This window comes from Cuculus canorus, chromosome 3, assembly GCF_017976375.1.
Source record: "Cuculus canorus isolate bCucCan1 chromosome 3, bCucCan1.pri, whole genome shotgun sequence".
In the NCBI taxonomy this organism is placed as follows: Eukaryota; Metazoa; Chordata; class Aves; order Cuculiformes; family Cuculidae; genus Cuculus; species Cuculus canorus.
The window spans coordinates 110,431,823-110,456,751 of record NC_071403.1 but is presented as its reverse complement, the minus strand read 5'-3'; the positions used below and the strand labels follow the sequence as shown (position 1 = coordinate 110,456,751).

The window sequence follows — 24,929 nt, the reverse complement described above, 5'->3', positions numbered from 1 at the left end:
CTACTTCGTATATAAACAATCACATTTTAAACAGCATGAGTACTGAAACACAAGGCACTCAGAAGGCATCAAAAGGATAAACAAACTCACATTCAGGCAGGTGAAGTAGCAATACTATTTCCATTTTATCCGAGGGAAACAGTGACTTGTGCAAATTTAAGTTAAAATCCACAATACTGAGTGCTGTAGATCCTGTTAGCTCAAATCTTTACATCATTTACCATTTTACACATCTTTCTTTATTACAAACATAGTTGTCCAGAAGTTTACCTCAAACAAAATCACAGACCACTTGCATAGAGCAGCAATTGGACCTCTCTCTGGTGGGGTGGTTCTCATTACCTATGCCCAGTTAGAAGCTATCTGTGAAGACTGTACTGGTTTCAGTAACTTTCTTAGCATGACAATATTGATACAAGACCAGCAGAAAGGTATTCCCAATAAAATTTTTACATTTAAACTGTTCAAATGTGAAGAACTGAGGATTACAGTGTCTCAAATTCCAATGTAAAAATGGTGACAACAACAAATGAAACAGGGAACTTATTTTACACGGTTAATATGCTACCATACTGTAATTAAATACTTTTGGGAAAACTACCTCCAAAGGCATGACAGCCAACATTTTGAAAGTGAACTTCTGACTCTATCTTGGAAAAGGAAACGTGTTTTCTTATCACCTAGCTGGCATCAGACACATTCATTCCCCATCTTCCAATCAGTTTTAAGAAAGCACTCTGTAAGAAAGCAAACTATAAATTTAGAATTTACAGTAAACAAGTTATCAGTTGTAATGATGTGATTACAAACGAGTAGTTAGATTTATAAGAAGTAAGCTAACACTACCCTGATTTGCACAGGATAATAACACAGATGAGTTCAGACATAGTTAGATGGTAAAGAGGACTGGAAAAAGTGAGACTGGAAGTACATCTACATTACAAATAAGGAGCATATATCCAAGGCAAACCTCCCAGTTATCAACTATTACAAGCTCTGGCTTACACTGTGACCACACTTCACACCTTCCCACTCCCAAGAGGCAGTCAGTCCATAGGAACAGACACACAGTAAGTACAAAGCAAAGCTCTGGAAACAGACATAGAAAGTATGGACACCAAAATCTAAGCACCTCTCAACAGACTGACTCCTACTTTGCTATATTATGTGCTAATGGAGACCAATCCTGAGATGCAGGAAACTGTCCCAGTGCAAATCTCCTATTCATTCCCTAAACCATCACTAGCCTCCTCTCTTCTCACAGCTTATTTTCAATATCTCAATTTACAGTCTCAATTGCCTTAAAACTTAGGACAGGACTGAGAAGTCTAAAACTCCTTCAGGATCTAGTTTCAATTCACAGCTGTTGACTTTATTAACATTTTTTGACAATTAGAGCAGGTGCAATATAAAAGAAGCAGGTTCCACAGAGGCATAAGCTGAATTGACCTAGCTGAAAGTAAGAAGAACAGCTACATGTACTGCCTTTGAAATAAAAGAAAGTACAAAGACTCAGGAGATTTGTTGGACTGGCACACAGATATATTGAGGGAAGATGATTTTTTAATGATATATCAAAAGCGCTGCTATTGCAAAGAAGTTATCCTTACAATTACATCTTCAATGTGAAAATTATATAAACACAAATTAATTTAAGTTTAATCAACAGATTACAGGATACCAAATATATTACACAGTTTGACTATTCAAGCTTTAAGTAAAAATAAAAAGCATGAGTTTTATTAAATAAAAAACATGTATTTGAGAAATAGTTCCTCAAAGCCTTCCCCAGTGGCATACTTTCGACATTTGCTAGTTATGTAGTACTATCAGGCCAAAAGGGTTATGACCAGGAAAAGACAATGAATTGTTAACATCTCGCTTCCCTAATCCACTCAACAGAGAATGTTAACCTTCCTTCTTTAAAAGTACTGATCTCATGTGTAACAAACTCACATGAATAAGAGAAACCAGTATGAGTAGAGAAAACCTTAAGAACATGAGTAATAAGGCAGCATTCATTACATTGAAAATGGAAAAGGCATACAATAATATCAATAATATACAATATTAACGTGTTCAGAGTACAAAAAAAGAAAAAATATTGCCTAGGTGTTTTCCTGTGTAACAAGCAACTTGTTTTCAGAAATAGTAAGAGCACTCTTCTACCATGAAACTCAGGAGCTGCGAAAGCCCAAGAGTCAAGGTGACAAGCACCAGAAATATGTCTTACAAGACACTGAAAAGATGATAGCAAACACAGATTCTGTTTAGGTACTGAATTCGTTCAACTTCCTTTCAAAAATCTGAAAATCAATAGCACCAAGGTCAAAAGCTGTTGATAACTCCCATGAACATTCCACATTAATAACACCTTATTAATACAAACATAGGATAACACCTTCCTTCCTTGAATATATCCTATTACTGCATCTTGTATCTGATGTACTAGTGGTAGAAACCAATATTTAATCAAAGAACATGTACAGAATTTTAGCTGCTATCATTTACAATATAGCTTCACGTAGAGGAGCATCATTTTACCAATCAGAATCACAACTGTACAACCATTTAAAAACTGGGAGAAGGCTGTATTACAGCTACATAGAAACAAGAACAATTCTTTAAAAAATTAGAGCATAACCAACTGTGCACAATTATCTACATTGCCATTCAGCAAGGATATTGCAAAGAAAAATCTAAAGACTGTTTAAAATACCTTGCATTTTAGGCTTCAGTTACTACAGCGAAGTGCCTTCACCTGCAGAAACTGATAACAATCAAAGGTGGAGAGCTGCAAAAATAACACTCACCTATTTACTACCTAAAAAGTACTTGGAATAAACAGTTATTTCGCAAAGAGAATACCCCACACTCATCATAGCCACATAAAGTTTACAATTTTCATAGTTCTGACCCTCTTTCAGGGACAAGTAAGATCGAACAGGTTACAATAATTCCAAAAAGAAGAGCTCAGTACTCATCTACAAAGTGAGTGGGACAGAGGAAGGGCACAAAGGGAAAATAGTCCAAACACACAGATCACTGCTCAGAGTGTATGTGAAAACAAACAAAAAAAAAGGTTTCCCTGACAAAAAAAGGTTTCCCTGACCACAAGCAACTTTACAGATTTACCTAAACCCACTTTTACACTGAGTGAATGATACAGGAATCTCTATTTGAGAACTTAAAAAAAAATATATATATATATATATACAGATGTATAAGAGAACTTGCACTGTTGTTTTTTCTTGCTGGTCCTCACAGAGCTGCTCAGTTTACACTCGTATTATTTTATCGGAACTTTACAGTAATTCACATTCTCTATGAATTAGATACAATCAGGTAGAAAAATTATAATAAAGGCTTATTTAGTTTCAAGTGTTCATCAACGAAGACTTCACCTTAAACTACTCGCTAAGACAATTAGGAAAAAATAGTTTAAATTTCTTCTACTTTGTGTAGCAGATGTTCAAGATAGTCTATTTAAATTTGTCTTTGTTAGAGGTGTGTTAAACTACTGAAATAATTCAGACAATCTGCAAACAAGATTTCTGACAGGTTGTGAATAACACTCAATTAGTACCATAACTTCTGAGATTAATTTTTCAATCAAGGCATTCCTGCCCCAACAAAAAAAAAAAAAAACAAAAAACCCACAAATCAACCACCAATCATACCATGTAAACTCAATCTCCAGTGCATATTTCCAAAATTAACATCTGTTTGGTCTTGGTTCAACTGTAAAACCCAATGTCCGTTAAATTAAATTACTTAGTTCTTTTTCTGGATTTGGGGCGGGGAGGAGGGGAAGGGAAGACATGTGACCCTAAGACTGTAAAGAATTTGGACTTTAAACAACTGTATTCCTATTTGGAACAACAGATTTATTCCACTATGCTATTTATCCTTCTTGATAATAAATATTTTCCACATGGTTATTTCTCAAAATCCCATGATACCTGCATCAAGTCCTGAATTGCAAAAATGAAAACAGACCAGCAGTTGAGTTAGTCCCATACAGTGAATCAAACACATCTTATTCTATAAACTGTATGAGTTTAAAAATTTTAACATTATTTCACGTAATTGAATTCTGGATACTAAGAAGTCATAAAAAGCTATATTAAAAAAAAAAATTAAAAAGAAAAACAGAGTGAAAATTGTGTCATAGTATTTCAGTGATACACTGTTTACAGAACACACTCATGCCAAAGCTTCACGACATCTGTTTTTAACCACCATCTCATTACATCAAACTTCTTAAGTTATCATTGCTAAGCCACAGCAATTTTATACTTCAGTTCCCTGTCTATGAAAGTCATACCAGTACTTCTGTACATCAGGAGCGTGTTGTGAGATACAATGAGGAAATAAAAGATTGTGAGATTGTATTAAAGTCACCCCCATAAGCAAGTCAGATACGTTATCTATTCAATATAATTTGGGTGAAAATATATCATGTAAACCATGTAAAAATTGTCATGACAAACAGCATTATCTAATGTAACACCCTTGGACACAGAAGACCAAACAGAGGTAAGGTAAATGAAGTCTGACAACAGAAGCACTGAATTACACTGACAACATTTTGCTTTGTCTTTAAATAGTAATTGAGCCGTTTTGTTACACAATACACATGATGTATATGCTCCTCAGATTAAAAAACTTAGTCGTTCAATTAAAGAAAAAGTTAGCTCACGATAAACTGAAAACTGGGTCCTTTAAAAAGTTAGCATATGTGTCAATTTTTCCTTTGTCCCAAATGATCTTTTAGTAACATGGCAACAAAGACTCAAACCTTTTCATATGTTTAAACTAATTGAAATCTTGGGCACAGGTTATATATAAAGAAATTAGGTTGCAATTAAGCATAGTTATTAATGATTCTTAAATCTAATTGTTGTAACTATTATAGATCACAGACAAGGTCAACTCTACAGCTTGGGAAACTTCAGCTTTAAAGAAAAACATACCACTTGAATTATATGCATAAAACTCACTTTTGTAATGATATAGCTCTAATCATACTAAGCATGTTCATCCATTTAAAAAAAACAGCTGCTTCCAAATTGATAAATTAAAAACATATCCCCCGCAAACATTAAATTTAATTTGGTAAATGCAGTAAAAACCACATCAAGTAAAATCAAGAATACTAACTTCTACAGTAATTTAAGAAAAAAACACCCAGCAAAACATTGTGCTTATAGGCAAATCCAAAATATAGAAGCCATTTCAGCAGTTACCGCACAGTCCTTACACTAACTGTATAAATGTCAAAAACGTGTTTTGACTTCTGCATATCAGAAGAAAGTTTCAGATCGCTGTTATTTCAGATTTTTAGTCAATATCACTTCCTTTTCAGCTGTATACAATAGAAGGGAAAACGATGGTGTCATCTAAAAAGCAAATTCATAAAGGAAGACCACACCTTGAGTACTGTGTTCAGTTCTGGGCCCCTCACCACAAGAAGGATGTTGAGGCTCTGGAGCGTGCCCAGAGAAGAGCAACAAAGCTGGTGAGGGGGCTGGAGAACAAGTCTTACAAGGAGTGGCTGAGGGAACTGGGGTTGTTTAGCCTGGAGAAGAGGAGGCTGAGGGGAGACCTTATTATTCTCTACAAATACCTGAAAGGAGGTTGTGGAGAGGAGGGAGCTGGCCTCTTCTCCCAAGTGACAGGGGACAGGACAAGAGGGAATGGCCTCAAGCTCCGCCAGAGGAGGTTCAGGCTGGATATCACAAAAAAATTCTTCATGTAAAGAGTCATCGGGCACTGGCAGAGGCTGCCCAGGGAGGTGGTCAAGTCACCTTCCCTGGAGGTATTTAAGGAATGGGTGGATGAAGGGCTGAGGGACATGGGTTAAGGGAGTGTTAGGAATGGTTGGACTCGATGTCACGGACAACCATAAGACTGTCCATACAAAATACATTCCCACTCCTCTCTTGCCTGAGCAGAGTCCACTTTAAGAAGACTGCTCCACTGCCTGCCTGCCCATACAAGCTCTGATGTCTCACAGGGTATACCTGCATTAGTACTTTAGTTCAGATAAGGAGAGCCCTTTTGAAACAAATAGCATCATAGAATAGTTTGGGCTGGAAGGGACCTTAAAGATCATTTAGTTCCAACTCCCCTGCCATGGGCAGGGACATCCCACTAGATCAGGCTGCCCAAGGCCCCATCCAACCTGGCCTTGAACACTTCCAGGGGTGGAGCAGCCACAACCCCCCTGGGCAACCTGTGCCTCACCACTCTCATGGTGAAGAAATTCTTCCTAATGTCTACTCTAAATCTGCCCCTCTCCAGTTTATACTCACTCCCACGGTCCTATCCCCTCAAGCCTTTATGAATAGTCCCTCTCCAGCTTTCCTGTAGCCCCTTCAGGTACCGGAAGGTGACTACAAGATCTCCTCTGAGCCTTCTCCTCTCCAGGCTGAACAGGCCCAACTCTCTCAGCCTGTCCTCGTAGGGAAGGTGCTCCAGCCCTCCAATCATCTTTGTAGCCCTCCTCTGGACCTGTTCCAACAGCTCCATATCCTTCTTACGTTGAGGATTCCAGAACTGAACACAGTATTCCAGATGAGGTCTCACAAGAGAGAAATAGACAGGCAGGATCACTTCCCTCGCCCTGCTGGCCACACTTCTTCTGATGCAGCCCAGGATACGGTTGGCCTTCTGGGCTGCGGGCGCACATTGCCAGCTCATGTCGTGCTTCTCATTGACCAGCACCCCCAAGTCCTTCTCTGCAGGGCTGCTCTCAATCACATCATCCCCCATCGTGTACTGAAAATGGGGATTGCCCCAACCCAGGTGTAGGACCTTGCACTTGGCTTTGTGAACCTCATGAGGTTCTCAGAGGCCCACTTCTCCAGCCTGTAAATCTTCCTATCACTCTTGTGAATGCACTTCCATTCACTGCATGAAGGAGTTCTGGAGTGCACAAACCTGGTTCCTTTCAGATGAACCTAAAAGCCACAAGATGTACTCCAGGAACACCACCACTGCCAAAGGGGCACAGGAACAGATAGGATCCAGTTCAAATTATCACCCAGTTCACTTTATAAATGCACTGAGTAGACACGTATTGGGTCTTCATCACCAATTATTTCATTCTTTGAATCTGCTCTCACTGGACTGCATTACTTGCTCAGGCAGGCTCATCTGCTGTGCTTCACAGCCTCCTTTCACTTGTAAGATGGGACCTGATTGCATCTGTGGTCCACTGAGCGTCTCAGGCTTTGCTTCCTCTTGGGTTTTGTGACTTCTATTTTCCAAAGTTTTAACCTTCAACTTGTCATCTCTATCCATTTGACAATTCACATACAACAGCTTACTTTTGCTCAGTATCACCTACTCTTACCACCTGAAACTTCTAAAGACTACTGAGTACGATCATCCTTAATTAAATAAGGCATTTCTTAACTCTGAGTTCTGTCTGACTTTAAAATAGTAATACATTAATGCGTTCATCATTTAATCACATACCTGAAAACAGACATTGAACCAACTGTGAAGCATCTCATCAGCTCTTCAGTGGTCAACAGCAGGGTTAAAAGCTTATAAACATGTAACGCTCAGCCCTCTATTATTGAAATGGATACAACACTAAGGACAATAAAGCAAACATTTGTTTGGCGCATTTCACAGCTAATCGGAATTGTAACACTGTGCCCTAAAAGACTCTGTCTTCCCCAGTCTCTCTCTATCAGAGTCTCAAATCAAAGAGAGTTCCCCAGATCAACTTTTAGTCCTCCCTTGTCATTCCTGTGCTCAGTTCACTTGACCCGCTTTTGTAACAGCTTATCTCATTACCCGGCTCCTCAACATCATTCTTCATCCCAGCCCTTCCAAGTCATCCTCATGCTCATTGACTGAGCTATGAATCACTGAAAGAGATCATTTTATTACTTTCCTTGTCAAACCTTCCTAACTGCTGAAGGGGACAATTTTAAAAGGTCCTGGGCTATATTCACACAACTAAGTAATTCAACATAACAGACGCAGATTAGTCAGCTGAAGCAGCTGGTGCCCAGGCCACTACGTCTCCAGCAGGTAAGGTTTATAAGTTTTATTTCAATTTAAATTCAGTTTGGAGCCTCAGACTGAACACTGCACCACATGCATGGTTCAGTGCCGTCCAAAGGACTGACCACCAGGGCTGGAGTTCACTCGTGTCCACCTAGAGAACAGATCCCATGCTCAGCTTCCTCCAGGAGGGACCTGGTTTGTACCTACTAAAACCACTCTGTGAACTGAGCCAATGAGTATCAAGCGGGGATGATCAGAGAATTCACTTTAAAACTGTAATATCATGATAGCGTGCAGAACCAGGACACCTGTATCCAATCCCATGATGCTTCTTGCTACAGAGAGAGAATATTTAGCTGCCAAAATAAGAAGTGTCTACTGAGCATACTCCAACTTTCAGAATTTATATTAAGGATGGACTGTTTTTCTTGGCAACAATAACAAAAAAAGTGCTTAACAACTTTGATTCTCTTGCTCCAGAGCCAGGTCAGGGTGGAAGTTGGAACTACATGAAATGTATAACCTTTGGATCAAATGCTTAAAAATTCTTGACGTTGGAAAACACCACTGCACTTTTCCTTTTCTTTTCAGACACAAACAAAATGAACACTTTAATCCACCAACAGCCAGAACAGGTCAGACATAGAAAATTAAGGACAATATTAGAGATAATTAAAAAAAAAAAAATTCCCACTTAAACCTATAGAGTTAACTATAGGAAGAAGGAAGAAAACAATACATTTATTAGAGTTAATTAAAATAAGAAAAAAATGCATGTCATGAAGTGTCTTTACACAGAAAAGAAAATAATTAGTAACAAAACTGGCATCAAAATGTCAACTCAGTAGGCTTTTCTTCAGTTGATAGATAGTAAAACAGTATGAGGAGGAAAATCTTTATTTTACATTTCAGAATTTCATATACTCAGTAAGACATTGAGTTACATTCTATAATGCCCTTTTCTGGATTCCAGTGATTAATATATGCATATCCAGTGCTCACAAAGTTGATATCAAGGTGTAATAAGAATGAGGATTATTACATGAAGGAACTGATGTCATGTAAAGAAAATTATTTGGATCATCCTAATAATTTTCCGATTTTTTTTTAAATAGTTGCTGACATGTAAAATGTTATTTGTCATAAATATAGGAAGCAGGTCTTAAGCTTCACATAGTTTAGCCCAATTTCATCTACAATACCGATAATGCATCCTGAAATACAATTTATGCAGGAATAATAACAGAATAATAAACTTTTTTTCTCTCATTCTCTTGGTTTCTTTGACATTAAATGTCAATCTGCAATAACAAAGCTAATAATGATCTTCGTCTTCACACACTGCTATTGAAACAAAGCACTTCTTTGTAAATTAAAGGGTAATTTTGTTCCCACTATTGCAGTCTAAATTTTTTCTGGGCTAGAATCACAGAAGCTCATGGCATAAATCACCCTATAATCCAGAACATCTTCTCTCTGCAAGAAAGATGATGTTCTTTTGGAAATCATCCCGTGTGCAGCCACAACCCAAAGCAGAGCAGCATGAAGCATGGAAGATTTAATCTGAAGTTCATTATATGACACAAATGCCAGATATTTCTAGAGGTTTCACATTCAAAGCTTAACATACAAGAACCTTCCCAAATTGGTAAATCACATGGTTACACATTATAAAATGATATCTCAAGAATTTACAGGAATTCAAATGCTACAGAAAATCATACTTCAGACTGGCTTATAACTAGGAACATATTCTTCAATCATATGGCTTCCAGGTCTAATTAGGGTGAGTTTTATGCAAGTATTATGTTGATTTTACGGGGACTACTTGCATTTGTAATACAAGCTGAGCCACAATAAATGATTTTGGCATCTAGGAAGTTTCACACAAAGTATCACATCTGCAACAGCTTCCAGGCAACCCTCTACAGCGCACCTCTATTACCAGCTCTTCCAGCTGCCACATCAGCCTACTTAGTCTGATACATGTGTGACAGCAGCTGCAGCAGCAAGGTTAAGTGGGAATTACTGAGCCCAACTTCCTCTTCGCTGTCAGTTACCCCTAAACAGAGGCAGTGTTAAGGGTTAAGTATCAACAAGACCAAGGACTTAATGGTCATTAATTCCATATGGTCAAATTAGCTCGCTAGAGAACAGAAGATAAATCAAGAATGGCTACATGTATGAGCATGTGCTGCAGACAGTGTACAATACATGATAAGAACTTTCCATTAAAAGGTGGGACTTACCCCTCTTCTGAACCCAGCCTTCCTTCACAATGGTAACATCGCTCATGATGGCTCCACTTTGAACCCCCAACTCAAGAGAGTGTTTCTTCGAGTTATCAGCTTGTCTGTTTGGCTTCTCTTCTGCAGCTCTTCCCAATTTCTATTGATGAGTCAGCCTAGAAGGAAATATTAGAGAATAAATTTAAGTCTTTTCTGTTTTTCTCACTTGACAGCCAACAAAAAAAGTCTTCGTTGATGTCTTCCACTGACTAAGCTCATATTAAAAATCTGCCTTTTTTTTTTTTTAATTAACCATATAACAAAATCACATCTCTAGTCTTAAGGCACTCTATCCATGAACATTGTAATACTTAAAACAAGCAGAACAAGTCAGATGGCACTTTCATAAAATGCACACAATCTAATTCTCTCATTCTAATGCATAGGATGCTGTTCAATGAAAGGGTACTGGTAGTGCTTCACAGGAGCTTTAACCACTCACACATTTGTCAGAATCTATGCAATAGACAAGTGGTTTCTCTGTTTCGGCTACATCGATCACATCAAGAGTGCAAGTAAATGGAAGGAAAAGTTCTGTAAATGAGCTTAAAATCAAAGCCTTAAGTATTATGGATACAGTTATCCTCATAACAGATTTTAAATCTGTAGTAACCAGTTTACCAGCCGTGCTATTAGGGTTTTCTTAATGCTTGAATTAAAAAAAAAAATAGCAGTAATGGCTACAGAAATATAACATTCTTCCAACTTCCACTATAAGTACATTATAGCCCATAGAAACTCTTAACTTACAAAAGTTTTTTTTTAAAAAACAGCATCCTCTGCAACTACATGAACAGAAAAAAACTTCCTAGGAGTACAAACTAACCAAAAAAAGCCAGTGTTTAATATATGACAAGAAGGAGCACACATTCTTCCAGGGCTTTAAGGCAGGCAGTGACAAGAGTGCTCTTTTCCCTACAAAGCTCAGCTTGCAGAGGACAGAAGGGAAGTCAGCCCTGGAACAGGACATGCCACACTCAGAAGTCACAACCCTCTTTTTTGACCATCTCACTCCCAGAGTACCTAACAGCTGCAAAGAAGACATGAATAGCACTACAATCAAGTAGGAAGAGAAGCCAGAGGGCAGGAGAGGTTTCCTTTTGCCAGGAGACTGCCCTTCCCCTCCATCCTTCAAAATAAAGAGAAGTATTCAACTAACGATCATCTAGAAAAGGGTGAGAAGTCAAGAGAACAGATTTCCCTGACGGTGGAAGAACACCCTTCCACGCCGGCTGTACACACAGGAGCATGCATGTACACAATGCTAGCACGGAACACAAACCCACGCACCAGTTTAGTACTATCAAACACAGCACTAAGACATCCATTTAGCAGACTGACCAAAAGATGTAAACATGTGATAGAAACAAATATGACTGTGGTCGAAGCAATCTGTTCAGTGAATGAATGGAGAAAGGACTAGGAAATAAGCTGTTTTCATCCATCCAAGTATAGGCTGAAAACTAAGCCATTATACACATGCAAGTAATTTCTTATTTATGATTTGAAAAATGTGTATTTGAACCACACAGCACCTAGATGGAAGGCTTCTTCTGTATGGATGCTGTGATGTCCAATATAAAACTTGGTACGAGTATTTTTTTCAGTGGTATGCAACAAAAAAATGCAGTACAACTTGATTTTACAGAAACATTGAAGTGTGTCCATTTTACAGTTTTGCTTTCGCTGAACTGTTTTTTCAAAAACACACGATATTTCACCTGCACAAAAGTAAAATCCACAATGCTAAATTCACTCCTACTGCCAAGTTCAAGTAATATTAAGTACAGTGCCTCTGAGACATCTCCATGGCATTGGCAGATATGACAGTAAGACCCAAGCAGGTGATGCACATCCTTTTGCACTGACATCGTACCCTGTTGTGTGTAAAAGGACACCAGACACCTGTGTTTATGCCACCGCATCCTGCCTTAAGACTTAAATACTGTTTAAGCTTCTGTAAGAGTTAAAAGATGTTATGTCCAAGGTTTTGGAAGGACATGAGATCACTTCATTACTGTTAGTTAATCTCACTACCTCTAGCTGTTTAGATTTTTTTATTATGTAAGACAGCACGGCAGAAACAACCAGAAGACGTATTTCAGCAATCCTTCACCTCAGCAGTGTGAGAGTTATTTTCTGGGACATACATTATCAGAACTTCATACATTATCAGCACTTCAAACTAGAGATATGCAAGCCTATCAGCTGTGCATACAAAGAGATCCTGACAGATTAAGACATGCATTCTGGATCACCGCAGCACAGTATCAGCTCTTATTACAAACACACAAATCTTTACAAAGCCAGGAGTGAGTGTCAAACGACTGCGACCTAAAAGCAGCTGCTCTGTGAAGGAAGCAGGAGCACATTAGTATCCAAATATCGGACTTAAATTTGATTTTCCTACAAGACTTTCATTGCATTCTTTAAGAGGTGATCACAGGTGACTTTTTTTTCCAACTCTGAAGGCAAAATAAGCAATGTAACACAGTACTTAGCTTTGACTGACATACGCTGCAATATGTTTTACTCTTTCGGCAAATCTCATGTACCTTTCAATTCTGGTGTGTGCTTATGAAAAGTGCAATAATTTATTTTTATTGGTAGAGACTAAGCTGTAAGAAATGAACTTCTGTACTAAGTAGCAATAATCTTGTCTGCCCACACACTGATCATTAAGTCCATGATTTCAACAGACATACAGCTTTAATGAATGAATTTATGCTTAAAGCTCCCTATTTATCTGCTGATTATGATTAGGTTAGTATCACTCAATCAAAATCTGATCTATGGCAAATTTTCATGTCAGCTGGTGTCCCAACAACCTCACATCTAGGTCTGCAGGATTGCATCTCACTCTTTGCATGCACTACTTTACTCAAGTTTGAACAAAACCCCCAAAAAAAAAAAACTGAATTGCCTCCAGTTTTACTTCACGCTATTGCCAGGAACAACTTAAGTAAAATTATCAACAGTTGTATGGTTATAGCAAGAGGTCTCATAATGGGCAATTAAAAGTAAAGCTGAATTACACAGGAAGCTGAAGGAGATAAATCAAAGCATTAAAAGATTTATGAAAATAAAGGTTATATGTTCACACTACACTTTCAAGAAGCCATTTGTAAGCATCTGTAATATTATCCCTTATTAAATTCCTCTGAGGCTTTCTGAAAAGCTGCATTCCGTTACTCTGAAAGTCACTCAGCAAAGCTCTGAAAGAGCGGACTTTTGACAATTACTTCTTATCATGACAAAAACTGACCTTAATGAAAAATAGTCATACAGAAACCTTTTGTATGTAATACAGGATTTAATAAATGATTTCTATAGATGTAAAGGAGTTGCCTAAAACTCCTTTACATGTAGAACAAGAAGTCTCACAAGAAAACAGCATTTCAACTGTAGTTTGGCTGTTTCAAGAAAAGCTACATAAATATTTATTTTGGACAGCTGGGATGCAACTTAAATATTTGTTTGCAATCAACTCTGATCTTCCCATGTGCTTCAAATTTCAGTGGCTGATATACAGTAATTGTTACAGTTTCCCTTACTGCTATGGGATGAACCCATGGAAATATGCAAAAAAAGTACAAGAATTTAAGTTGAAGATATTTTACATTCCAGCTGCTTCCTACGAGGAAAAACGTGACTTGGTTCAGCAACTGGAGAACAGGTTGGATTGCTTTCTTTACCCCCATTATCAAATGGAACGTGGAAGATACGTTTCCAACAGTAAATTGTGTGTATTCTGCAGACAGTATCATGTATATGCATAATATGTACAGGAACACCTTGTCTGCATGCTTTATTGTGCAGGTATAAAAATCTACTCAATTATAGTCAGCCATGTGAAGAAAACACCTGGGGTTTTTTTTGATCTTGTAAAAAATAGTGAAACTTCTCCTTTCTTCTTTGGAAAGTTATTAAGCCACTTTTATAGTGTTAAATGAAATAATTCAGCACACTTCGAAAGACTAGTATTACACTTCTAGAGTTCCTAGCTGTAGAGGTTGCAAAAGTATCTTTCTAAACAAAGATTAAGCATAAACTGCTACATGCAGGACTTCCAGATCTCTCTGCCAAGGCTCACAGTTCTCCCAAGCCATGGTGAAAACTAGCCAACATCTCTTCAGTTTTCATCTTGAACTTTAAGAATAACTGACTATCGAGAAGAATAAGCTTATTTTGTGATGCTGTCATCAGTGAAGTAGAAGAACAACCATTTCAACGATCAATGCGCCATTTAGTAGGAAGGCACCTTTTCCTCAGCTTGTACTTTGAAATTAAAGGAGGATCTCATGCTATCACAGTAGTCAGGTACTCCACAGACCCAGTGGATTGGCAGAAGGAAAGAAATCCTTTCCAAGTAGAATGACTAAAAACAGTGGTTCAGGTCTACATTTAACAACCACTACATGTAAGTGAATAATTACCAAGATTCATAAGAACAGACAAAACTCCCTTGGAATCTGGGCATCCTCCCATTTTCCCTGTGACAAGAGACAGCTGAGTAAAGAAGTGCCCATAAATTCAGTGTAAATTGCATGATTCAGGTCTCTGTTGTAAGAACTTTCATAAACATAAGCTTCTGCTTTCAACAATTTTGGAGCTAAGAAAAACAGACACTCTCACATTTACCAACCCAAGTTACCAGAGACAATATCAACAGGATCAGTTTCTGTGCTTCCAGAGACAATCCCTATAATTTCTCGCAGCATTATTAGCTTAGTGATTCATCCAACCTTATTCTCTTAATATATAGGGGAACTACCATATTCCCTTTTTACAAGTAATCATTTGTTTAATAAAATGTTTTGAGGGCAAAACCAGCAAGCCAATCTTCCTGATTCACTTTGCCTGACTCACTGAGATTCTTTGGTCCTGAACGTAAGCAGAACCTCATCATCTCTGTCTCCTTATTTCTCAGAAGGGCAACTGAAACATTTTGTGCATGCACACACAAAACACACACTACCAAAAAAAGCAGCTCTCAGTCATCCTCTAGTGGCTTCCATTACGCACACATTTGTTTGCCTGCTTTGGGGGCTTTTTTTTGGAGAAATCAAGATCTTTACAGGTTTTTTTCAGAGCTGAATTTGAATCCTCCAAGACAACCAAACAGGCTCTAACTATCTCCAGTGCCGATTGCAATCACAAAGCAAGGGATTCAAAAGATAAGACTTTAAACTAAAAACAGAGTTTTCTTTATGATTGAAAGCTGAGATCCAAGTTTTATTTATACGAAAAACGCATGCATGTCCTCTTCCCCTACCAAAGTTGTTATCTAAAGTCCCGTCAAACAATTAGAGGATATATTGCACATCATCAAAAATTACACAAAAGACTATGTTGCAGAATAGAGATTGCTAAAAAACCTATTAAATTAAATTAGCCTACATTGTTAATGGAAGAATCACATTCAGTTGAGCACTTTATCTAAAAAGTATAGAGCATTTATAAAGGCTTTTACAAACTACCTATTCTTGAATTGTGGTTATACATCAAACATAGTAGAAAGAATAATATCCCTTTGTAGGGTCTCAGGAGGACTGACTGAATTAAATACTATCCCTGCTTAGACTGAGAAAAAGGAACCTGCAAGCAGATAGTATTTGTTCAACTTATTAGAGTAAATTAAGAAATGAAACAAAACAAAAAAAAAATACTAAAAAAAACCCCAAACCAACACAAAGCAAAAGAAAACAAAACACGACCTGCTCTAACAAGACAAAGAAATAAAAAAAAACGGGATTATTAAGACAATAGATCCTAAATTTATAAAATGGTGATTTTTATGCATGCAGAATTAAGATACTTAAAGATACCCCCAAATACTTCCTAAGTAGAAATGTTCATACTCAACAAGTTTTAAAATAAGCATAAAAATTCCATATCTCTCCAACGATAGGCATTGCTAATATTTTTTGAACTATATTTTGTACCAAAAGCCTAAATGTCTTTTAAGAATACTGGAATAAAAAATTTACTCCTAGAAACTTTATTCCATAATCCTTGAGTTGAGGGGGATAGCAGGAAAACAGCACTGCCTACACTTTGAAGTAAGGAAAAACAATGTACTTTGGAAAATATAAATAGCTCTTTTTTATGCATGCTTATGTATGCTTTATGCCTTAATATTTTCAGTGTTCCATTACCACTTCCAGTACGTCAAAAAGGTGCACATAACTAATATATGCTTAGATAAGCCTAGTTAGGAGACTACAGATTACTAGTAATATATAAGTTAGATGTTTTATTTAGATTCTACAACTGAATAAGTTTATCAGAAAAGAAACCATCATTCTGTATTTCTTTTCCTATTATAATGACAAAGCAAGTTATTTTAAGGGACAAAGGTATAATTATAAGTCAGGTGAACAAAGTCACCCTTGCCTTTGTTTACCAAGGTATAAAGGAAGTTTCTAAAAGTAACTAAATTGTTTCTTTAGAATCCCACGTGAAACATTAACAACCCATTGTTTTGCATTGTCTTTTTTTATTGACAAAAAAACGCTTTAAACCCTTTTTGTCCGTCCCCCCCAACCACATACAACAATAACAGAAAATCAGACAGAAGCAGAGTGATAAAACATATGAGTATAGGTCTGAAATTTAACCAAAGAATACATTTAAAGTACAAAATGTGAAGGGAGGACTAAAAAAGTTACTGAGCCAATGAACTCAGGATTTGAGACTTGAAGGAAGTCAAATCAAGGATTAGCTGAAATGAGTATCACAACTATGATAATGTTGTTCCACTCAACACTTCATAATACATGTAATAAACTTAACTTGCTGAGGATTGGTGTAGGAATACTAATTCTTGCCTTTTAAAGACAAAGTTCCTTTGCTCTTTAAAAAAATAGTTTAGTAATGACTCAAATAACCAAGCAAAACCAAACCCAAGATTCATATTTTGAAAACAATCTAAAATTGGCTGTCTACAATACCCTCAAAAAATTTTCTAGTCTAATTTTCAAAGCTTCAAAGAACTTAGACATTCCTATTCATTCCAAGATGAGATATTTGAAAATACATACTCGAGAGATACAAATAAAGTTTCAGTAAACTCATATGTTTAATTATTTGTATGACAGTAACTTTTCTGCAGCATAACACTGTATTATGTATAAAACACCAAGCACATTGTTGAAGGTAATAAAAAACAGAAATACGTGAAGTGTCACAAGTAACAAGAAAAGGAAAGTACTGAGACTACAATGTGTTCTCAAACCATTAATAGAAAAAATGAAAAAGGTTCAATGACATGCCTATCAAATAGGTTTCTTTTAAACTCCTATAGTAGGATTTATATATCATCTGGATTTTGAACAAATTAAATTCTGAATTGCCTTGGAACAACGGGGATGAGCTCTGTGATTCCTTCCTACAAGGCAATGAAACACCACTGAACCTACTAACTGTCAAATTCTGACACCGCAATATGACTAAAACGTAATCAACTTCTAACATAAAACCTTTGCATCTTCTTGTTCACCTCTAAACAGCATTATCCTCATCGACTTGAGATACAAATTTCTTAAGTACAGAGGAATTCTCTATGACCTGAACTTTTTGACTGTTGGGCACTGCTATGCCATACCTACAAAAAGGCAGTGGTAAGACCTTCATTGATTTCAATGAGTTTGAAGCAGGCTCTTCATCTCTGCTCTTGCTATAGGAGGCACTCAAACTAATTTACCACCCAGAAAACGCAGGGAAGTCTGACAAACCATGCTGTCAAGTCATTCAAGATATGCATATGAAATATTGAGGTCCCAAGTGGATTCTTATAGGAGTTTAAAAGTTATAACTGTTCTTTAGTCAGGGTATTACAGACCAAAAAAAAAAAAAAAATCACAGGGCAACGACTTGTTCTTAATGCTATATTTGATCAATATGACTCACACCTAGACACTCGCACAGAAATATGTGGAAAAAGAGGATTTGTCAAGATGGACTCAACATATATTAAAGTTATTTAATCTAAACAGAAGTGTTGACACAAACAGCACTAAAAATCAAAACAAAGCATTTAAAGTGACAAAAATTCAGCCTCTTCATATACACAAGACAAAAATGCTTGCTCTCCTTGACAGTAATATTTCATGACAGCCAATCACAAGGGGACTATTTTGGAAGTATTAACTTTGCCACACTTCCTACTACACCTGAACAACACCTTTAAATAATAAAGACAAAAGAATATGTTTGAAATTCATGGCATGCATCAAAACTACCTGAATGCTTATGCTTAACCTTGATCTAAAGCTATGGGAACAAGGACAAAATGCCAAATAATCAACTACTACACTCTTACATTTTCAACGGTCTTTTTATTAGTACATATTAGTGATTGGTATAAATAAGTTTCATTTACAGAGTCTTCTTTTCATATAGGTAGCCTGTAATGTTGTTCGTACAATCAGTCAAGATGGAAATATAAAGCAAAACCTTAAAGATTACTTTTACACTACCTAAAATCCTAAAAAGTTAATTTTCACCTTCCAGGTTCATTATTTGGCAGTAGGTTTTTTGTTTCTCTAACATATCTTTCTTAGAACACTTCGAACCAGCTTTTCCATTTACTATGTAACTTCTCTTTAGAAAATAATCTTTTCTGAACCACCCAACTTGTTGCAAAGAAGGGCAACTAATGCAACATTTACCGAGGAGACCCTACAGCACTGGGAAAGCCTCTTCTGTACAACCAAGAGCAAAGGCACTGGTTGGCAAGAGAGATTCCCACTGAAAACACACCTTTCCTCACAAGCAATGCTAAACTCCTGGAAGCATGTGCTATGCTGCAAAGTATCCCGCGCCACCTCGACAGTATTCTTATTAATCATATCCTAACAGCATGAGAATCCGAGATAACACAAATTAATAATCTAAAATAACTTTAAAGGGGCTTACCATCTTTTCTTACAGAAGACTACTTAAAATAATTTGTTGGGTTGTGAATTTCACACAAACACAAAAAATAAAAGCAACATTTCGATGCTGAACAGAACTCATGGATGCACACACTTAACTACTCCCTTCTTTTTGAATTGTTACTGTTGTTGCAAAGTAAGGACTGCATGTTTTGGACAGAATGCAAGTTATTACTTGCAAAAAAAGAGAAGAGAGAGCTAACATACCCATAAAACATACATCTACAGCACGAAACATTAATTTTAAAGCAAATCAATTAACTTATGCATTATCCACATCAAAATGGAAGCATGGTACAACAAAGTTTTCACTCAGTGTATTTCAACATCCTTCCACTCTCCAGATTCGATTAAAATCAGCAGCATGCCCAAGCCATAAGAGATACCAAAGAATATTAGGTCTCTGCTGCAAAAACGAAGGAAGACTAAGCTACCAGGACACAAAATCCACCTCCCCATTGCATCAACAGCACAAAAACGAAGCTATAACTAAACTAAACGGTTAACAGAAACTGCATTTTCGTTATACTAATTACAGCACAGATATTTCAAATACATTTTACCATGAACTACCATAGTAATAGTGTCATACTTTCCAAAACAACAGAATATTTCAAAGGAATATAGCAAATAATGCTTCTTGGGTATAGAAATGGTTATTTGGTAGGTCTCTTTAAAAATGTGGAAAAATGCGCAGCCAGAAAGTGAAAAAGCAGTTAATCAATCAGTGCTAGACAAATTCCAAGTAGTCTCAAGGATCTCTTAGTTACTATACAAACTTCAGACACATGCTGTTTCAAACTGTAGTTGGAAGTCAAGGTATGGTTTCCGGCAACATCTTGCAAACAAAAGCTTGGGTTACAAACTATAGCAGAGCTCTGCTAGGTGTTTTGGGATAAAGCTTAAAAAACTCCATCAAACTCTTTTGCCTTTGATGAAGTATCTGTTCCAGCGTCAAAAACTTAGCATTTGCTAATGCAAATTAATGCCATCCAATCCTTGAATCCAATCCAATGATACCCATTTTAACCAGAGCAACACAAAAACTGGTCCCTGTCAGAATTCTCACTGACTTCCTGTAGAATGGCAGCATTTTGCTTAATAAGATATCATCCTCCCTCAAAATGTAAAGCAAATGAGGGAGTAAGACAGTGAAATACTGCTTTCTATGAACCTGTGTACAAAAGCATAGGCACTACTGAATTTGTTCAAACCCACCCGGAGTACATAAGAAATAGACCATAGAATAAACTGTCCAAAACAAGACAGGCTTGTTAACATTACCTGTGTATACACACACACCACGTGCTTAAGTCAGAGAAAAAAAAATATTCTACTATTATTTGTAGCTTTCTAGGAAACAGAGACATTTTCTCAACTCTGGAGTTTTTCTTTGGCTCTTATTTGAACTTGTCTTACTAGTTGCATCCAACCAAAATATATCCGCACGGACTATTATTAGCAATCCAATCCAATTAAAGATATTGGGGTCAACTTAAAGGCTCCTGTAAAAAAAAAAAACAAACAAAACAAAAAAAAAAAACCCAAACAGTCCTACAAACAGAATCTTTTTAAGTAGCGCACTTATTTTAAAAGTCAAAATAAGCTTCATTCCCTATGTTCTGCACACTCTTTCCATACTCCAATGCAGAGCAGCCAGAACTGGCCTAAACAGAAGCTGACAGAAACAAGAGATCATGCATAAAACGTTACTTGTCCGAAGTTTAGAACTACCTACTGGTATGCTTCTTGACTTGAGAAATAAAGACCTCTGTAGCAAAATGTGTGGAAACATGTCTGTGTATTAGCAAACTTTCAGTAAAACCTAAACAAACATCAGCAGGAGAGACTGCTGCAAGTTTCTTCAGCACTGAAATCAGCTGGCAAGGCAGGTATCAGGTATACTGTAATTTTTGTAACAAAACTCCTGAACAGAGGCTAAGTGAATCAAGTCTCAGACACGTTTTCATATAAACAACGAGATGTCATAGATATATCCAAGCAGCCAGTCAACTAATAATTATATTACGGGAAAAAAAAAAATTAGAATAAAGGTCAAGAGTGATCAAATTGTTTATTTCTTTTCAGCAGTAAGGAAACTAGGGTTGTTTTGGGATTTTTTTAAACGTGTAACACGGAAGAACATCTCTTAGATTTCCATCCAGAACTAAACTAAGACGGAGCAGCCTATAAGCCTGCTAGTGCTCGTTACATCACGACCATCTGCATGTAAACCACACTATATAACGGGGCGATCCGGTAACTTTTTGCTCAGAGGCTCTGCACTGACCTGTCAAAGCAGCCCTTGCCTAACACCTCCGCAGCGTTTCGGGGTGCACGGGCACCCCCTGCTGCACCCACCGCCTTTGGGGTGTGGGCAGGGGCGCTGCCCCGGGCTTAGAGCACCCACACAACCATTTTGGGGTGTGGGCAGGGGCACTGCCCAGGGCTTGGAGCACCCACATACCACCTTTGGGGTGCAGGCAGGGGCACTGCCCTGCACTTGGAGCATTCACACAACCATTTTGGGGTGCGGGCAGGGGCACCGGACTTGGAGCACCCACCCACCACTTTTGGGGTGCGGGGAGAGGCGCTGCCCCGGGCTTGGAGCACCTACGGCCTTTGGGGTGCAAGCAGAGGTGCTGCCCCGGGCTTGCAGCACCCACCCACCCTTTTTGGGGTGCAGCGCCCGGCCTGGTGCTTGGAGCACCCACAGCCTTTGGGGTGCGGGCAGGGGCACTGCCCCGGGCTTGGAGCACCCACACACACATTTTGGGGTGCGGGCAGGGGGGCTGCCCCGGGCTTGCAGCCCCCCCTCCGCCACTTTGGGATACAGTGCCCGGTGTCCCCCGCCCGGCCCCGCACCTGCGGGTTCCCCCCCGCCTCCGCCCGACAATCCAAACGGCTGCGCATCAACTTTTGCAGGCGGGCCTCGGCCTCCATGATGGCCTGGGCGGGGGGGGGAAGGGGAGGGCGGTTTGTTTACTTGCAGCCAGAGCCGCCGCCGCCGGCAGCAGCAGCAGCATCGCTTGAGCGAGGCGCTGCCATCGCCGGCCGCGCCGCTATTCTTAGCGCAGGGGCGCACGCACATTCGCACACGCTCGGGCACGCACCGAACTTCCCCGCGGATAAAAAAATAAACACACACACAAAAAAAAAAAAAAAAAAAAACACCACCCTTTTTACCCTCCCCTCCTCCAGCCTCGGCATCCCCATCCCACCCCTCTTCCCGCGGGAGCGCGCCCGGCAGGGAGGGGCGGCGTGGGAACCGCGCAGGCAGCGCGCCCTGCCCTGCCCGTGCCCCCCCCCCGCCCCGTTACATAACCTCCCCCCGCCGAAACCGGGAGACGGCGACACCCACCCCCCCCCACCCCATCCCTTCATCCTTCTTTTCCCCGTCCCATTCCCACCCAGCGCTAGGCCACGGGCGCTCCCCATCCTCCTCCTCCTCCTCCCCCCGCATCCCCCCCCCCCCGCCCCGTTACCTGCAGAGGCGGCGGCGCCGCGGGCGCTGCTGCGGAGCCGGAGGGCGGCGGCGGCTCCCGGGGGGAGAAGGGGAGGGGAGGGCGCCGCTGCCTCCTCCCCTGTCCCCCCCGGCGGTCCCTGTCGGCCGGTGTCTCCGCGGGGGCGGCGGCTACATGGGAGCTGCGCGCCCCGCTAGGCAGGGAGGCGCCCGGGCGGGCAGCGCGGCCGCCGCATCGACGCGCGGGGTCAGGAGGGCGGCGGCGGCGGCTCCCCGGGGCGCGCTCACCCCGCAGCCGCCCGGGCCCCGCTCGCGGCTCCTCCCGCCGCCTCCGCCGGGCTCGTTATTGACTTTCAGGAAAACTCCCGACGTCACCGGCTCCCCCCGAGTGTCTCCCCCTCCGCGGCGGCGGCGGCGGCGGCGGCATCCCCAGCTCTCGCGAGAAAGCGCGGCGGGGACGGAAAAAAAAAAGGGGGGGGGGGGGAGCCCGCCAGACAGTGCGGGGGGAGCCAGACAGAGGGGGGCGGCCGAGGTGAGGGCGGGGGAGGCGGCGGCGAGGCGAGCGGGGGCGGGAGCCGAGCGGAGCGGCGGGATGCAGGAAGGGATGCGGGAGGGATACAGGCGGCGCGCCCGGGTCCGTCCTTGGGACCCGCCCGGGGACGGAGACGCCGCTCCCTCTCTCGGGGATAGAAACGCCGCCGCTGCTCCTCTCGGGAGCAGAAATGCCGCCGCTGCCCCTCTTCCCGCAGCGCGAATCCTTGCCAGACCCGTCTATGCATCCCGAGTTTTATTTCCTTTGTTCTCGCACTGATGCGTTCGCATCCTCCCGTGTCTTGCCCCAGTACCCTTCCTCTTATAACTCTTCCGAGAATAAAACTACCAGTTACGCAGCGGGAAGCTGTAATTCATCCCTTGTGGAAGCGTTTACGGGATGCACCAGCCTCGACGCTGCTAAACGATCTGCAGGGCTTCGAGTTATCCCTACGGGTAAACAAACATCTTAGAGAAACCTCGCACCGCCCTTCATCGCCTGGCGACTCGCTGACATTTCCTGTTGCCACAAGCAACCTCGGAATGGAAGGCGCCGGCGGGGGGCTGGGTACGGCGTTCCGCTCGCTTGGCGAGGCTGCAGCTGGGGCTGCACGGGCTGGGAGCCCCCGGCCTGCATGCAGCTGCAGCTGCAGCAATGCAGGACCCTGCAGCTCCAGCCAGAGGGTGTGAGGTCCCTGGGTACGGTGCCCTCAACGCTTTGTTTTTACGGCTAAGCGCCTGTGTGAACGTGCGTTGCGTACACCACTTCAACGCCACACGGGTATGCTTTCTACCAGTCATGGTTTAAATAATAGGTGCAGATTGATTTTCTGCATAAATTACTATACGTGCGGTTGACACTGAGTTGTGTCAGAACCTCTTACTGCAAAGCAGAAACTGACGTTGGGTTTGTTTGAAATAAAGTTATTTGCGCTGTATTTGTATTCTGTCAGTACAGGATCTAGCCTGAGAATGAACGCAAAGACATTCGTCAAAATTAATTTAAAAAATGAAACAAACAAAAAAAAATGTTTCTGTAGGATGAATCCCGTATTTGTTTTTTTAAGTTTTCCTTCCATTCACACCCCACCTGCCTCTACAACTGTTCTAAACATCAGTCCTCTTTCCCTGTGCTTCTCAGAGACTTTTTAGAGGATCTAAATAATTATAAGAGTTGGCACGGGACTGGAAAGTTGCCTCCAGGGGCAGCGAATCCTTTCCCTGCTGTGGCAGACAACCACACCAATAATCCCATTCATAAATCTGCTGAGTTTCCTCTCAGAACTACAAAGTCTGTTCGCCGCACTGTTCTTACTAGCAGGCTGCAGCCTAAGCTCTCCATCCCCTTAATTCTGAAGAAACAACTTCATTATGCATTTGACTAACATATCTTTGTAAAGAAGTTTAAAAGTACCTTGCCAAGGCGTTACTTCCTTTCTCAGAATTTACCATTCAGTATTGCTCTTTCTCAGAAACACTGCACTGAAATATCTTTGCAACTATCAATATTTGCATAGAGACATAGTATCAATTATTAAAGTACGTTTATTCACTAATATCTCCTTCGATCATTGTTACTGTGCTGCTCCTGAGATACTAAAGGCGTAGTTCTTGGAACGTGCCTTCTCTTTGCTGCAATTCCTGCGAAGGACCCAGGACCTGAGGCAGCCTGAAGGCTGC

At 40.3% G+C, this 24,929-nt stretch overlaps 1 protein-coding gene across 1 annotated transcript in view; it reads right to left on the bottom strand.

Moving 5' to 3' along the window:
- The window catches only part of AKT3 (AKT serine/threonine kinase 3), a 155,917-nt gene extending 132,848 nt beyond the window's left edge, over positions 1-23,069 (bottom strand). Inside the window, exons 1-2 of the mRNA XM_054064144.1 lie at positions 22,741-23,069; positions 10,278-10,432 (exon numbers count right to left, since the gene is read on the bottom strand). Of these exons, the coding sequence (XP_053920119.1) occupies positions 10,278-10,323 (46 nt within the window). The 5' untranslated portion in view covers positions 10,324-10,432; positions 22,741-23,069. The remainder of the gene's footprint in view (positions 1-10,277; positions 10,433-22,740) is intronic.
- Positions 23,070-24,929: the final 1,860 nt, after the last annotated feature.